Source organism: Chelon labrosus (genome assembly GCF_963514085.1).
Source record: "Chelon labrosus genome assembly, chromosome: 24".
Taxonomy (NCBI): Eukaryota; Metazoa; Chordata; class Actinopteri; order Mugiliformes; family Mugilidae; genus Chelon; species Chelon labrosus.
In genome coordinates, this window is record NC_140357.1 from 5,990,856 (window position 1) to 6,007,571 (window position 16,716).

At 40.7% G+C, this 16,716-nt stretch overlaps 1 protein-coding gene across 1 annotated transcript in view; it reads right to left on the minus strand.

The window, feature by feature from the left end:
- LOC311509213 (interleukin-1 receptor accessory protein-like 1) overlaps nucleotides 1-16,716 on the minus strand; it is a gene marked incomplete at its 3' end in the record, with an annotated part of 191,289 nt that overhangs the window by 130,127 nt on the left and 44,446 nt on the right. The window contains exon 2 of the mRNA XM_084574313.1: nucleotides 1,559-1,838. Coding sequence (XP_084430439.1) covers nucleotides 1,559-1,838 — 280 coding nt within the window. The remainder of the gene's footprint in view (nucleotides 1-1,558; nucleotides 1,839-16,716) is intronic.

The window sequence follows — 16,716 nt, forward strand, 5'->3', positions numbered from 1 at the left end:
ATTTGTTCCCAAAGATGAATAAAAATGGATTAATGCTGATTAATTATCATGCAAAAGAAAACAATTTCCTTAAGTCTCTCTTATGTGGGAATTCTGTGATAAACATCAATCTAAATGTATGAATTCAGACGTTTAAAGATGTCATCTAGGGCTTTAGGATTTAATTTGCAGTTCTTCTGTTGAAATTGGCATATTTAATAATAAATTGATCACTGGCGCACAAATCAGTGTAGCGTTAAGCTGGTGTTGTACATAAAGGACTGAGTTTTAAATACTTGAAGTGCAAAGATAAAAAAATAAAGTATTAAGAGGAAAAGTAGCTTGGTTCTACAATGTAAGAACTGAGCTAAATTTTGCAGAAAGCCAATACGGGCAACAAAAGTCCACAGAAATGCCAGCAGACTGAAATTCTCCATGGTGGAAAAGTGCTTTGCATTCACAACTATTGTTATTTCTCCCCATGATGGGCAAATAAGTGTTACCCCTTAATTTGGTTCTGAATGGTGGAGACTGGCGACAAAGCAAAAGTACTCGTCCAAATCAAATCTCATGGCTCTACTTTCTGCCTGATTACACAATAACTCTGAGCTGACTGATTGTCTACCTCCAGAAAATGCTGCCAATGTCACCGAATAGAGAATCGTTGGAATGGCGCTGCCCGTTTCTATTCACGGCGGCCACCACAGCAAAGGGGAGAGTGCTAATGGTGCTGAATAGTAATGTCCAAACCCTCTTAGAATTGAGCTTGTGAAACACAAGGAAACCTGCGCTGAATGCAACTCAAGAGCACATTATTCCTCTTTTCTTGTCTGTGTGAGAAATGTCCTAAATCATTTGTGCTCAGGGCAAAATATGTATGTTTCTGCACATTCTTCTGAATTCTAAAAAGATTACACTCCTATCATTCAGGCAGATGAGTTTCAAAGTTCCCCTTGTTCCTCGAATAAAGAATCAGTCAGACTCCAAGGTAGCAGTGGTCGTAGTGGCCAGAAAGTCAGAAATGTAACCACATTACAGAACTCATAAACTAACAATAGTGGGCATGCAAGTGGAAAAAGAAGATAACACACATCTCTTACTTATTTTTCTCTGCTGCATTTTCCTGACTGAACAGTTATTATACTCTCACTCCTCATGTTTTTGCGATTTCAGAAAGGACCTGTGAGGGCTGAAGAGTTATGGATTCACCAGTTGCACCTAATGGCTTACTGTCCCCGAGAGGAGAGTAAAGAAATAATTTAACATATAAAGCGAAGCAAAGGGGCCTCGTACTGTTAGACGACTCTCCGTGGACCAAGGACCAGTGCTCTTTTGGCCGGAGATGAGAAACTTCATTAGAAATCAACAGGGGAGGGCTTTCACAGAGCTTTACTCGTGCCTACAGGGTTCCAGACAATGTTATTTACCCCGTTTATTTTACAGACATACAGCTGGCAAAGTAAACCCAAAATGGTGGAGGAGTTTCTCATGAATGCTTGCCATCACTGATGGCAAAAACAACAAACTATTTAGATTTATAGCAATGTCTTCGAGGTAATGTTGGATTAGAAAAACTCACCTTAATACACAGGAATAGTATCCCACATCATCCAGCTCTGCTGGTCGGAACCATATGGCATCCTCCTCTTTGCTCATTCTTGTGCCGTCAAAACTGATGGGTTCCTCGAAGTCCCCGTGCCCTGCACTTTTGTACCACATGAGGCTAAGTCCTGTGCTCTGCGCATGGGTGTAGTTGGCCCGGATATATCCATAGAATAAAGCGCACTTAATCCGTACAGGTTCCCCCAGAAGCACTTTGTACTTCAGGTAGTCCACCGACCAATCTGTGCAGCCTTCCACTGAAAGGATAAGAGAGAAAAAAGGAAAATTAAGCAAGCAGTTCTTGTGTTTACAATGTCTTCCTTTAGTTTTTTTCATAAAAACACACAAAACAAATCAGTATACATAAAACTTTAACATATGTCACAGTGAATTCATGGATAATTTAAGCAAAACAGAACTCCAGTCTTAAGTCTTCATTTATGTTCTGGTGAAGTGTTTTATTGCCACAGTATCATCTTGATAAAAATAACCTTAAAATATCAATTGACAGATTTAATTATTGTTCCCTGCCTTCACCTACAAACATTACTGTATTTATATTTAACTTGTGTCACCCACTCAAACATAAATTGATTTTACATGCAATAAACTCTGAAGAAACCACCATCAATATCCTTTTAAATGGCAGTGATGGCACTTAACTACATTTGACCTGAGAAAATTAGAAGCTGCTGCGAGTCTGGATTCATTTCCTAAAGCTATCAGACTATCCTCCGCTCTCAAATGCTGTCATATAAATGGAAAAAGGAACTTGTCTCATATTGTGCCAATGCAGATGCCAAGGCTGAGCAATAGAGGTCTCGCTGTTAAGACATCTAATAAAGCCCACCAACTGCCAGTCAAGAGAAGTTATGAAGATTGAATAATAATTGCATTATCCGTGCAGAGCAGACATATGGATGCCTGGGATTCTTAGACTTATTTTCCAGCTTCAGGTGTATATGAGATTCATGAGAAACATCAGATATTAAATTGACACTTAATCCCTGCCAAGCTCTTGCGCATAGGGGAAAAGTCGCACATTAAATACTGACACCTAGGTTGTCGATTGAGAGCACAAAAAAGCACAGGTACAGTGAGAAACCATATGTGATTTTTAACGGTCGAGTCCACCCAGGAAATAAATGACATTAAACGACTTTATTGTCACCTGTGGCTGATCTAACAAAGCAAGATTAGAGGTTTAGCTAGGTAGCGACCTTCTGCTCGAACTCTGAATTTCTGGTATCACAAAATTGGCTCACATCTTACTGAGGAATAATCACCATGGTAACCTACACTAGCTGCTCCCAAGCAGGTTGTACTTCAGGGTATCAGATCAATGCAGGCACATTAAAAATATAGTATCTCACCGTAAAGATTTATATTTAAAACACAGCAAAAGCAACTAAACTTGAGTTTTTGTCCATTAATGGGTCATGAGAGAGCCATTAACACATTACCGTTTTATAAGTTTAATCTTAAACATCTTTCAGTCACACCCAAAGTAAAGCTGCTGTCGGACCATGTGGCGTACAGATACGGTTTAAGTCTCAGAATTAATGTGACTGGTCCACAGTGTGGAAGCTTACCAAGCCCAAGTTCAAATTTGATAACAATGCTGATAAAAATGCATATTTTACATATTTTAGAGGCTTGTAGATGGTGCAGATGTGTAGGCAATACACCCAGGAAGGTTAAACTGAACAACATCATGCAATTCAAGTGAGCATTGGGTTGTTGACAGGCCTTAGTCACGTGAGATTCAGGAGGTTACCACCCAGAGATGACGTGAAATAAAAACCCAGGCTCTGTCATTTAGAACAGAAGATGCCATTTGGATAAAGGGTGAACTGTCTTCAGGAAAACTCAAGTCCAATTGTCTTTGCTCTATCTTTGTCTTAAACATCGACCATGACCTGGATGACTGAGAAACTTCATAAACAAGATTTTCCAAGAGACTTTATACAAAATGTACCAACAACCAAGTGAATACTGTATGGTGTAAGACTTACGTCAAATTTCGGTGGTTCTTAAAACAATTTAAAAGTCTATCTCAAGTCTTTTCTGTCAATAACTTTCTTTACAGAGCAGTTTCTGTCTTTTAGATATCTATGCCAGCCTTGGATATTATATATATATAGTGCTGCATATCTTATGAAAGAGATTAAACCTACTGAGTTTAAAGGGTTTTAGCAATTTTCTACATACAGAAGATTCATCTTTATTAAAGGTTTCTCTGCTTTTTGAAGACACTACCAAACCACCATTTTTCTATCCGAGAAACAAACCGTGTCCTCACTGAATCAAAACCAAGCTCACTGCCTACTTCACCTTCCCCCATCCATCTTTTCCCCTTCCTGCTCCTGATATTCTCTTCCTTTACAAACAGCTGGCGAGCACAGCTGTCTCAGACTCAACAGGCTTCGCTAATTGAGCTTCTATAAATGTTTTATTTACCAAAAGAAGAAGCTCGCCCGCCAATCAGCGAGGTGTGGATAGTGCGGCAGGCGTTGGGGGTGACTGTGGGAGGGGTGCAAGCGGGGCGACAGATTAACCATGCTGATTTATGTTATTGTACTGCATTGCGTGGGGCCATAAGGGTCATGCCGAGGATGGCACTGGTGTACGCATTACGTGTTGGGGAAGATGGAAAAAGGAGTAACAGTGAAAATGATGACAACATAATGTCTCACACACATTTTCCAGGGCAGCTGCAGCAGAGTTTGATAGCGGAAAATCCATCACCAAAAACTTGCAGTAACAGATTTGGCTGAGAAAGTTCAATAATCAGAATATGGGCGAGAAATCCATGACTGAAGACGCAGAAATACCAATATCCTCACAAAAAACTTTGATGGAATGTGGAAACAAGGCATGGATTTTAAATATTCTCTCCAGGTTTAGTCAAAAACACATTAAACTCTACATAAAACTGATAAGAATTTGTGTTTGATATGGTTTTGTCCATAAAAAAACTAGTTATAAACTAGTATTATATCTTTATTTTAGAAATGTGTGAAGAGAGTGGCTAGGAACACGAGGCTAATAGAGGCCCAATTGGTCATTTTTTATTTTGCCTTGGGTGCTTTAGGAGTTTAATCTTTCCATGCTTGACTTCCTTGCTTGATAGGTGATTCATTTCCATAAGCTAGTTGGTATTCAGTTCTTTTCATCCACGTTGTCTTGAGGTTATTGAAATAAGAGAAGAAATAGGGAAATTGTCGGAAATTGGTGCAACGACAGAGAAAAACACAGCACTTTGTCGGAGACTAGCTCCGGAAATCACTTCAGCACTGATCCAAAATTACAATATACAGCCTTAGAATATTTATGGACCTTTCCTTTCGTTGTATTCAATGTAAGAGAGGGGATAACCCAAGAATATGATATTATAGCAGCACTTAAGTCATTAAACAGTATATAAGTATGCTGTGATTTATTACCTTTTTATCAAGTGCAACTCATATCCCCAAAAGAAAACACAGTCAGAGCCTGTTTAATCTAATAAAATAAAGTCTTATTTCTTGCTTCAAAATGGGAGTGTCAAGCAGACCATGTTAGACAATTTAACTGAATGCAAACTGAACGGACTGGAAAGCACTGATTATACTGTTCAAGTACCAAAGGGTTCAATTAATATTTTCAATTTATCTGATAAAATAGAAGATTCTGTGTATAAATACGGCCAAGCAAAGTATGGCAACACTGTGTTGTATCAGTTCTATCTCCAATCCTTAATTAAAATGCTATTACTCCTGTCATTTCTCTGTTACGTAGATTTGACAGTTCATTTTTTATTTTTTTTTGTACAGTTGTCAGCAGTGGCAAATCTGCAGCACGTTCCTGATCCGAGGCTGAGAACACTGCGTTCTCCCTCGAAACCTCCTTTTGATTTCCTCAATTAAATGTATCTACAGGGAATCACGGCGATGGCAAAATAAACCGAAAATTACAACAAAGAGTGACTAACTAGAAACAAAATGAAGCAAACAGAAAAGCCGGAGAAGGCGGCGTGAGCTGCCCAACAGCACAATCGCTTCATTGTGGTTAACTGTTGCTATGGCAACGCGGGGTCAACCTCTCGCTTATCTAGAACTTGCTAATTAGTTTGTGGACGATAATAACTTGAAGGCTTAAGGTAAGACAACCACAGCCAAGACGGTTTCACTGCAAATTATGTGTCCTAATTGAGACTCTGAAGTGTTTTACTCTCGCAGCTAATAAAAAACAGCGGGAGAGTGCGAAAGGTCAGCAAGCAGCAGCAGCAGCTCCAGTGCAGATTAATTTAGCAGAAGCATACATGAAGACATGTTTCTGATAATATATGTAGTATATGTATATCGAAATATGTTAAGTCTCACAAAAGACAAACGCACAGTTCATGCATACTGCAGATAAGAAGACTGGTATCCATCCCTAAACATATTCAGCTGGCCCAAACCAGAAGACTGAAAGACAAATTTACTGAGAAGTACTTTCAGTTTGGCTGCACAGACTGGATCTGGTAGCAGGAAGAAAAAAAAAAAAAGAAAAAAAATAACACAGTAAATGCTTCACTGCCAAACATCAGACAGCCTGGCTCTGTCATTGCTTCTCCCATCAGCGCTGCAAATAAACACTCAGTCCACTCTTTTTTTCTCACAGCACAACACTTTCTCTCTTATTGAAGTAAAATAATGTCTCGCAGAATACGAAACAGGAGAATAAACCGTCGCAAAAGACTTGATTTGATGTCGTCCCAGAAGCAGAGCTTAGTACAGGAGATGATATCAAACCGGATGGGGAAAATAACTGGCAATATCTGCTTCAGTGAAACATGAAATAACATGCACTTAAATAGGGAAATTACAATTTTTAATGAAATAATAAAATGATTCGAATACTAGTGTGCATCTGATAAAAAAATACGAATCAGATAAAGATTTTAATTACTACTGAAAATATACATAACATGTAACATTGGGTCTTTCCAACAGTGAAATTAGTGCGAGATTAAATATCCTTTTAAACCACCCTAAGGCGTTCAATTATTGCACTACGTTATGAATGCAGGTCCAGTTCAACTGAGTTGTTAAAAAATAAAAACAACATAAATTCTAAATGAATTCCTCTTTAAAGTTGAACCTCAGCCCAACTGTTTGAAAAACCTTCCCGTATTTATCTCCAATACTGCCACAAGGAGCTTGCCAGCGTCTGTACCTGTTATCTTCCACCTATCCTCAAATTGCCCGTTTCAGACTTTTGACAGAGGGTTATCGTTCATTTCAGTAAGTGAGGGTAGGGATTCTGCATAATCTGTTGGCAGGAAACAAACATGGTACAAAGCCTAATTGAACTCGATTAACATTTCCCTGCTCGCCAGATTTTCATTCTGCTGGATCACAATTGGTGAGGGAATTGGCCAATCTGCTGAGTGATAATAACAACGTCGGCAGCTCTTCTGCATCTGGGACCGTCGTGAGCAGGGTTTGCGTCTGAGCTACACCCAAAGCTCCAGTGACCCATCAATAAAAAGGAGCAATTCCTCAGTGGCTGTCTCCAAGTGTGTCCAAGGTCCCAGCAATTCTGTTCGTCAGCTGTAAAGACGGTAACCGGTAACCGTCAGCTGTCATGTCTTGCCAAACGATCACAGAACAAATGTTTGCACGTCACTCTGCATGGAAATCAGGATTTAATAGAGTCGCATTCGGTGACGCATCGAAATGGTGTCTTCCAGTCGTATTCTGACTTAACCACGCCATTAAACAAAGACAGGGCCATTTGTCAAGCCTGCCTTGTTTTTACGTTAGACGTGTTTGTCTCATTTGTCCGACTGTGTAAAAGACTGGGACCTCATTTATAAAAAAGGTTCTTATCCTTGTAACCAAAACCAAACCAAGGGTAGGATTTATATGAAAACCGTTTGAAGCCAAAAGTAATTGGATGCATAAATGCATCTTTCTTCCTATTAAAAAATATATTTGCAAATGCAAATACAGGGCATGGGACACAGTAAAATCAAGGTTACGTCAAAGAAGACTTATACAGATGCATTTCCTCTCACTAAAGCATAATTTCTTGTTTTAATTTGACCCTTGCTTTTAAAAATCCGCCTCAAGGTATTTTCCAGTTAACTACAGAAGCAGTTTTTCTGAATTTATTATGCATTACTGTGTGTATGGATTTATAGAAACTTCTTAGTGGAGCTTTTTCACATTTAAAATTGAGGGCACGCTAAAATAAATCTCACGTGGAATTGGCTGCTGAAAAGACGCAGTGGCAGATGCGACCAATACGCTAGTAAACATGCATGAAAAAAGCAACTATGATCTGGTTTAAAGGGCAGCGTAATAAAGCTAAACAAACGTTATGTCACCGTGTTCCTTCTACATTTTACTGTCACATGAGGATGAGCACGAGGCTCCCTCTGGAGACGAGGTGATCAGCTCATAAATTGGGTTACAGGTCTGCTGAGGGGTAATCGTATGCAGATTGAGTCAGGTCACCACAGAGACTCCCACAAAGTGTCTGTTCTCTCATACACACTCAAGGAGAATACTATTTTTCTCCATAAAAGCCCCAGTGTAATTCAATCAGAAAAGCATGCATGCATTAGGCCGGGTTGATTGAATAAACACAGAGGAGTCTGTACTCACATCTACACACACACACAATCTATGAGGTGACACGACATCAACCTTTACTTGCCCTCAAGAAGTGTAGTGTCTTAGCTGGACACGTTCCAGGATCCCTAAAGGAACTTATCAACTTCGCAGCCACTTTTGCCAAAGGAGGGAGGCGTGGGGGAGAAAAGATGTCTTGAAATCTTGACCTGCCATTTTCCACCTTGTGAAAACGCTGTCGCAGCAGAGTGGGTCTCAATTAAGAGGAAAATAGCTCTGATGTGTGGGAAAGGTAACCTCTCGCCAGCCAGCGTGCAGGGGGAGATTACCTGCATGATTGAAGTACCTCCAGCAGGTTGAAAAAGAGAATGAGTCATCAGCCAATAAAGCAATCAGCTATGGCCCTCTGCATGCAAGAGTATGTTCACACAAATAATGTATGTGAGCGCTCACACACACCATAGGGTGTCTGGAACAATGACCAAGACTATATAAGTATAATGCATGAGCGGGAAGTAATCATAAAATTGTAGGAGGGAAATTAGGAGCTGTATACTGCTCGTGTAATGGCTCTGCAACAATAAGGAACTGCAAATGCTAAAATGACCACAGTTACGGGCCATATGGTGATATAAGGGAGAGGCTACAACCACCTGGGCGTGAGCAGCGGTCTATAAATACACACAGCTAGGCAGAGCAAGGGAGGGAGAAAGTTAAAGGGAATTGTTCAACATTTTGTTAATAAAAAAAGTCAGCTTTGTCTACTTTGATGGATAGACATGAGAGTCTTACTGAGCAACTTGATTCACTGAAAAGGAAGTGAATAAATCTATTTCTTCAAGTTAAAATTAAAGAAACTCCAACGTAGCATAATTCTGTCATGTCCTATGGAAAAAAAAAAGATTTAATGTAGATGAAAAGATTGATATTTTTGCGGGGTGACTCCATCTGTCCAGCTTATTGAATGATTGCAGTGACATTTACCTCCCATCCTCCTCCCTGTTTCTCACGCGCAGATGAAACAGTTCTATCTCTCCCCGTCTACCCTGCACTTTACTCTCATGACACTTCATCTTCATTTGTCGTTTGTCTCTCTCCCCCCAACTCCCTCTATTCCTTGACAGCCGCCGGGCTGTTATTTATATGCACATACTCATATGTGATTGGGAAAAGGGAAAAAAAAAAATCTCTCTATATATATATATATATAAAAAAAAAAAAAAAACACACAGTTTTTCTTCCTATCGCAAAATAAACGTTTGCCCGCAATCTTGCTGGCTTTCCCCTTCTGCATCAGATTCGGCTCTCCTGATTGGACATGGCCTCCAGAGAGCGCCGGGCCTGCTGTCTCCAATCATGGGTTAAATGCTGATGGGGACAGGAAGCACAGAGAGGTAGCTGATGGGAAAGGGGACGATGTCGACTTTGCCAGGGTGGACCCTTGCAGTGAAGAGAATAAGGAAAGAGGTTCAGGGGAAAGTAAACACACAAACCCGCACGCGTGTACAGCTCAGAGTAGAAATTATTCAGGTGGAGGAGAAGCTGTTCTTTCTGACTGTCACAGTTTATGAAAGCAGCACACGTCTGAACATATGGAGCGACATCAGATGCCAATCACCAATTTTCATGTTCAATTTGAACTTAACTGAGCCATATATATTTCCGATCTTGTCTCCTAACATGTGCACGGCCTTTAAAAGTTTGCAAGATAAGCAATTTCCAATGATCAAGCAACTGCTAAGCGATTTAGGCTGTCACATCAGGAGCGTAAATTAAACCTAAATGTGCTGAAAATGCAAGAAAATAGGACACGGCTCCAGTTGTAAGCAGCTGAGCCTTACGAGGTTATGATATGTGCTAAGCTAGTTATTATATTCATTTCAAACGGAGGTCAATGATGCTTGACGAATTTAATTCCTATTTGAAATGTATTTCTGATGCAAACTTCTGCACAGGGCAGTAAGACGACACTTCTGTGCCTTTTCTGCACTCTTCACAGACTCTTCATTAGCCTTCGCAGACACAGTCAAGCTGGGTTGCGCTTGTTTGTGTTCAGGTATGGCGATCATCACTCTGTAGCCAAATCCAAAAGGCCTCAAACTTTAATAGACCTAGAAACAAAGCAACAAACATACTCTAAATATGCAGTGAACATAAACGTTTTCAATCATTTAGTAGGGAGCAGGATAACAAGTAAACTCGTAACTCCCCAAGTAGTTCTGCACTGAACTGCAAAGAAACAGTGGCAGAGCACATGTGTCTGTTTGGCTCTAAATAAGTGATCACGCTCAACAGAGCACATAAAGTTTATGAGGAAAAACTCAAAGTATCCTATCATCCCATAGGATCATCTCAGAGAGAGAATCTGTGATGACTTCTACTCTGACTTTAAGGGGGTGATTATGTCTCCTGAACAGCATTTTGATTCTCCTTGGCAATAGCCGAGCTACGAAAATGGACCCGTATCCATATGTTTACTCGCAGTTTGCGCCTATTTCACAGAACAATTTGACAAGGAGCAGATGTAAAAGTGATCCTGTTATGGCTGGGGTTTCTCCTCCAGAGATAGCACTATATAATCAGAAAATCATCCTCCTGTTTCCCGCGGCGCCAGTAATCCTCTCATCTAACAAACAGCCTTGGGAGGCGTCGAGATACACAATATAAACAATACCGACTGCTGAAAAGAAGAAATAAAACACCACAGTGCTGCATTGCAGACATGACGGCGCACATAGGACAAGAGTGTGGATAAGACGCTTCTCTTTTTTTTTTTTTCAAAACATTTTCACCCGCCCACACAGGTACAAAATACACGGAGAGAACACACACACACGAAGAACGGGCCGCACAATCCGCACTGCCTCCGCTGGCAGCCCTGTCAGCCTGTTATTCTGTGCTGTATCATGGCAATGTGGGTGCGCTAAGCCGGTGACTCAGACCCTCGCCGGTCCACTACAGACACCGACACACCATTTGGGCGTTGTGCTCCGGTGCCCCCGCGAAATGAGCGTTGGTGAAAATAGAGCGTGCCCAGATGGATAGAGAGCCTTGTCACATCAGCCTCTGCGCCAGCCGTCTGTGAAATGATAAGATGGCAAGAATATGTAACAAAGCAAGCAGCGGGTACTGTCCTGATGGGCGCTGGTGTCAGCTCTCATACGTCAACTCTGACCTTATTTTTTGTCTCTCATTTTTTCCCACACTGTTAACTACCAGAGCATCATCTTCTCGTCTCGTCGTTTTTTTTTCTTTTTGTCTTTGTACTCTCTCACTCCTCCTCTGTCTCGCTATTTTACCCTTCCTCTATCTCCAAGCTATTCAATTCTTGAACACAAGAGTGGGAGGGTGAGGGGAGGTTGTGCTGGTGCTTCAAAGAGAAAGGAAGAAAATTATGATTGAGAAATGATTCAGCAAGGACAGTAAGGTCCACATGAGGCACACAAGTAAGGGTGACTGCTGTAAATCACTCGAGGCACTCGCCAATAATTCAGCTGTTGTGGACAGAGAGTCGCTTTCCTCATAGATATGTCTTCAAGGTCGAGTTTATTTCAAAAACAGACAGAAAGAAATTCAGGAATACTGAAAGGGATTCAGAGGTTAGCCAGGGGAGCAGGAGAATGAACCATTTCTGCCAAGTACACACAACCTGCACATTTGCAGACACATAAAAAACACGCAGACATTGCTGCACCCTTCAGTGTGAACAAGAACGTACGCACACATACTGAATGCACTTTAGCGACACACACACAGGCAGACAGGGATCCAGGGAAACCTAGTGGCCTGGAACAAGAGTAGAGCCAGAGCGTCCCATTAGAGGACATTACTGTCAAACACTGGAACGAAAACTACCTGCTGTACACTGATTACCAACCTACCTCCTGCTACAATTCAATTACAAACTGGATAATATGATGCACTGCACTCACTGACATGGGGAAGGGATGACAGCTGGTGGAGATGTTTCCTGAAAATGCCAATACACCCCTCCCCACTCTCACATTCCTGCACTCGAGGTGGTATTTTTGGCTCCATTTTGACGGCTTTCGCTGATTTATTTTTTATTTTTTTGAGACAGGTTTTAGTTTGCAAGTGAGTGGCAGTTTTCAAAAACCCAAATGTCAGCACTTGGGGGTTATTTCAATTAGGGTATGTAGGATAAGGTAAAAGCACTCCTCAGGCACTTTATGGAACATGATCTGGTGTGATTGCAGGTGACTTGTGAGAGACACATGGCGGTGGGCCCAATCTTGTGTGCATGGGGAACTTTCCCCAGGAACTAGGAACCTTTACAGGTACTCAGTATGCAATTTAAGTTCATATTAAATAAGTTTACCCTCCAAAAAAATCAGGAACTCTCTTTTTATCCGGCAGTCAATCTCTGAGATAACTTGTAAAACCTGCCCGCTTACTTTAAGTATAGCATTGCAGATATTCTGAATCTGCTTTGCTACTGCTCTCTTTTCCAGTGTTGACTCAATGACCCTATTTGCAAAGCAGCAAATCACTATAAACAGCAGCGCAGCTAGAATCTCCTCCATGTCTGTCTCTTTATACGGCACTATTGTTGATGTATGGTCTCATGCAAGTTGTTGTACGGTGGAGTAAAGAGGCCCGGAGCGTAACTTTCTCAAGATAGTTCATCGCAGTGGAAACATAAAATGAATAGTCCTTGATAAAACTTCAGAGTCACAGTCTGACTTTGCTACCAGAGACTGTATATGAAAATGGATGAACCCCCATCGACATCATCAATAGGATTCAGCTATGGCTTTGAAATTCAGTGTGATGGCTCTGAATGTGGCCATATTCTGTGCGTGCTGGCTTTATTTTCCATTTCTTGAGGTTGATGCTTTGCTGATACTCCCCAGGAGAAGATTGGAGTTATCAGTGGCATGGGGAAATGGTCAATCTACATTGACGGGGGAAATGGGAAAAGTGTAGGAAACTGACAGAGAATGCAAGCCATCAAAAGACGCTGCTGATCTAGTTTTCTCCCCAGCCTGAAGACAACTCTGTCTTAAGTTATCAGGAAGAGATTCTCCTGACGTCACAACTCCAATTATTCCGCTGGAAGAAAGCTGGTCTGCAAATCACACATTCACTTATTCATACTGCAGATCTTGAAAGACAAGTGAGTCATTTACTGTACCAGTCAAGCTGCAAGCCTTCAGAAAATGAATTATTAAAAGTCGGTTTACGTGTAAGCTGCTCCAAAATGTCTCCAAAAACCATCTCACAATTACCATCCCAAAGAAAGTACAGCAGAATAAAGAAGGTTTTTAGCTGCACTTGGTTTTTTCTTGGAATAAATAAATAAATAAATGAATGAATGAATGCAAATTCTAAATGAACAACATTAAAACACTGCAATCTGCGAGCTGACTTGTATTTAGGTCAGAAGCTCTTTCAACTATGAAAGTAATTAAATAAGAGATGAACACAAGCCCAATCTGGTCATTTTGAGCTACTTTTTTTTTGGTTATATAACCATGCAGGCATACTTTGAGCCCCGCACACATATGCACACACAATCACAGCTATATGCTCCACTTATTACACACATACAAAAACAACTCTCTGAACACACAGGCTGCAATTCCCTTATCCCTCAGCCAAACGGCCGATAACAAGCAGTTCATTTTCCTGATTCAAAATAAGCCATCCTGTTCTGCTCCAATTAGAAGCTTAGTATAAGAATTCCATTAGTGCTGCTCCCCATCTGCACCCATCAATGCACCCATGGTTCACGCAAGGTGAGTGTGGGAGTGGAGGGGTAAGGGGGCAGGTGTGGGTGCCGAGGTGCATAACAGTTTAAAAAATGTATTCATGCACAGTGTCAGCAAATTAGAACCTTAATGCAAATTGAATTTACAATAAATCCACCTCGAGGTGCTGCGGAAGAAGAAAAAAAAATAAAAGAAAGAAAGAAAGAAGAAGCACAGAAAGGGGAAAAAAAAAGGCCAAGAAAATGAAAATGGAGATCCTGGCACTATGAGCGTACATTTGCATATACATAATTAATTAAACTGGGGTTCACTGATGTAGATGGATGACCGTCTGAAGGGAAATCGGGGGAACTACTGAAAGTAGAGCAGTGCTAAAAAGGTTAGAGGAAAGGTGATTCTTATTTCAGGGAAGGAAATAATCGCCAAAATTCAGCTGAGTGATCCATCAGTACATGCACACTGTACTGCATTAAATATTTTAAATATGCCAATTAGAGGTACTCACTCAGTCTGCTTGACAACGGCAAAACAATACTCAAAAAAACATGAGTGAAAAGACATGGAGGACTTGTTCTGACGACGTAACAATGGGTAATCCAGTGTAAACGAATTAGCCACAGAGGTGGTCGAGTACACTAAATGAATGCAGTTGTTTCTCTGCTGTTCACACCGGCTCTCTCATTTAGTAAGTGCTCCCGCTGTAGCTGCTGAATGTAGGCATGCTGAGATGTGAGGCCTTTGAAAGTGTCACCAGCTTCCAAAAAGACAAATGAGGTGTATATATTAAAAAAAAAAAAAAAAAAAAGGATTACTAACAAAGGAGAAGGAGAGAACGTCGTGGTATTTGAGAGTTGATGGCTGTGAAATTCCCCTCAAAAAGCCACACATGAAATTCATTAATGCAGTGCCGCTTCAGAAGGAAACATCAAATGCACGTCGCATTAAAGTGCTGCGAACACATCCAGGGTTACACAGTCTGAATTTTCAGACCGGTAACATCACAAAAACAAACAGTCATTGTCAAACATCCTGCATTTTACTGAGCCGTCCTTCTGATATGTCATAATTAAAAGTGTGTTTTTCAGGAAGATTCCTAAACTATTTTTTATTTTATTTTCAAAGAGCAGTCAAGAGCACACAAACCTTGAAGCAAGAAAAAACAACCATTAATAAAAAAGAAGGTGTTTTGGCGTTCAGAATTGAATACCAGATGGTTGCATCATCATCCTTTGACCATCTTTGAAAGTAACATGAGAAAGATTTCACTTAACTTGTGTGGCTAATAACGTAATCTTTGGGAAGACAAAACATTCGGCTACTTCCTCCGTTTTCTCCTAAGCTATTTCAAGAGACAAATCTGAAACGGGGGGCTAGAGGTCAGAGTAAAACAACTCCAACTACAGTGTATCTGTGCAGTAGGTGCACTGGATAAAAAGCAGTGGCTCTGATATTGATCAAATGCTAAGACTCGTGCTCGAGTATATCAATCAAACCGAACCGCTCTTGAGCCATCAGTAGTTAAGTGTGCCTACCTGGACTGCAACTGCAACACATTTTAGTCATTTTTGATAACGCTTTCGGCATGAAGAATCTTTTTGTTTTTCTTTTTGTAATCTGCAGCTGTGTCATTCATCCTCCCGTGGCTTTCCCTCTGCCGGCAATCAAGGAGGCAGTGCCCTTGATCAAACTTTAAGAAAAAAAATTCTTCTATTGAGATGAAAAGGATCATAACTATGTCAAAGTGACACTGAAGGAAGATATGCAGTGATTAAAAAGGGGACATCACTGCACAAAGATTTGAGAGAAACGAATTATTTCATAAATTGCATTGCCAGTGTTGAGTGTCTGGCTCTACGATTCATCTAGAGGCTCTTTAAACTCTCAAATAAAACAACTGACAAAAAATGTGTCTCTAATTCATATTATCGGGGGAACTTTTGAACCGGAAAGGATTCAAACCTAATCAGGATTTAAACAAAAGTCCTAATTGTGAGATTACTTCACAAATCCGTCTGTTTTCCCATTTTCTCTGTCAGATCTGTCTGTCCAGTTTTAAGTCACTGCCAATGAAATTAAATAGAGGAGTTGTCATTTCTTTAAAATGCAGCATCAGTATTTTAATAGCGAATTTTTCCCCACAGTGTCAAATAAGACAGCTGTCATATTTGTCCTGTTACTAGTCTCTATATTGCTGAAAACTGACCAAACAGACAGATGATTCTTGGTTTCAGTCTCAAATTCTGTTCCAGTGTCCTTGACTAAGTCACACAGCTGATATTTAGTGGCTAACCATGACCTCTGACCTCTCTTTGAAGGGAACCCCACTGAAATGATGTATGAAAAAGCAAGGCATAAGGTACAAGGAGGAAAGTAAAGTTTGTTATTTGACAAAACGCTGGCGTCTTCTGTCATTCATCCTTCCCCTTTCCATCCCTCTCTTTCTCTGCCATCTTGCTCAGCAGGAAATTATCTAATAAAGCAGAAATGCCATAAAAATAACCTTAAAAACCCCTCAGTCTGCCAAATTCTGACACCGGCCCAATTGAGATGCCATCATAAATTCTGGAGTCTGTGATTCTTTTATAGACAGTATGGGAAGAGGTGAGCTAAATGGATGAGAGAGATGGTTGCCAGTAATGTATGAAAGAGGGGGGAAGAGGGGGGAGGAGAGGAAAGAGAGGGAGAAGAGACAGATGAACGCAGACTCAAAGACAGGCTGAGAGCCCATCTTCTAACAGTATGCATATTAATGCAGCACTGCGGAAATCCAGCCAGCCAGGCAGCAGCCAAGGTCACCA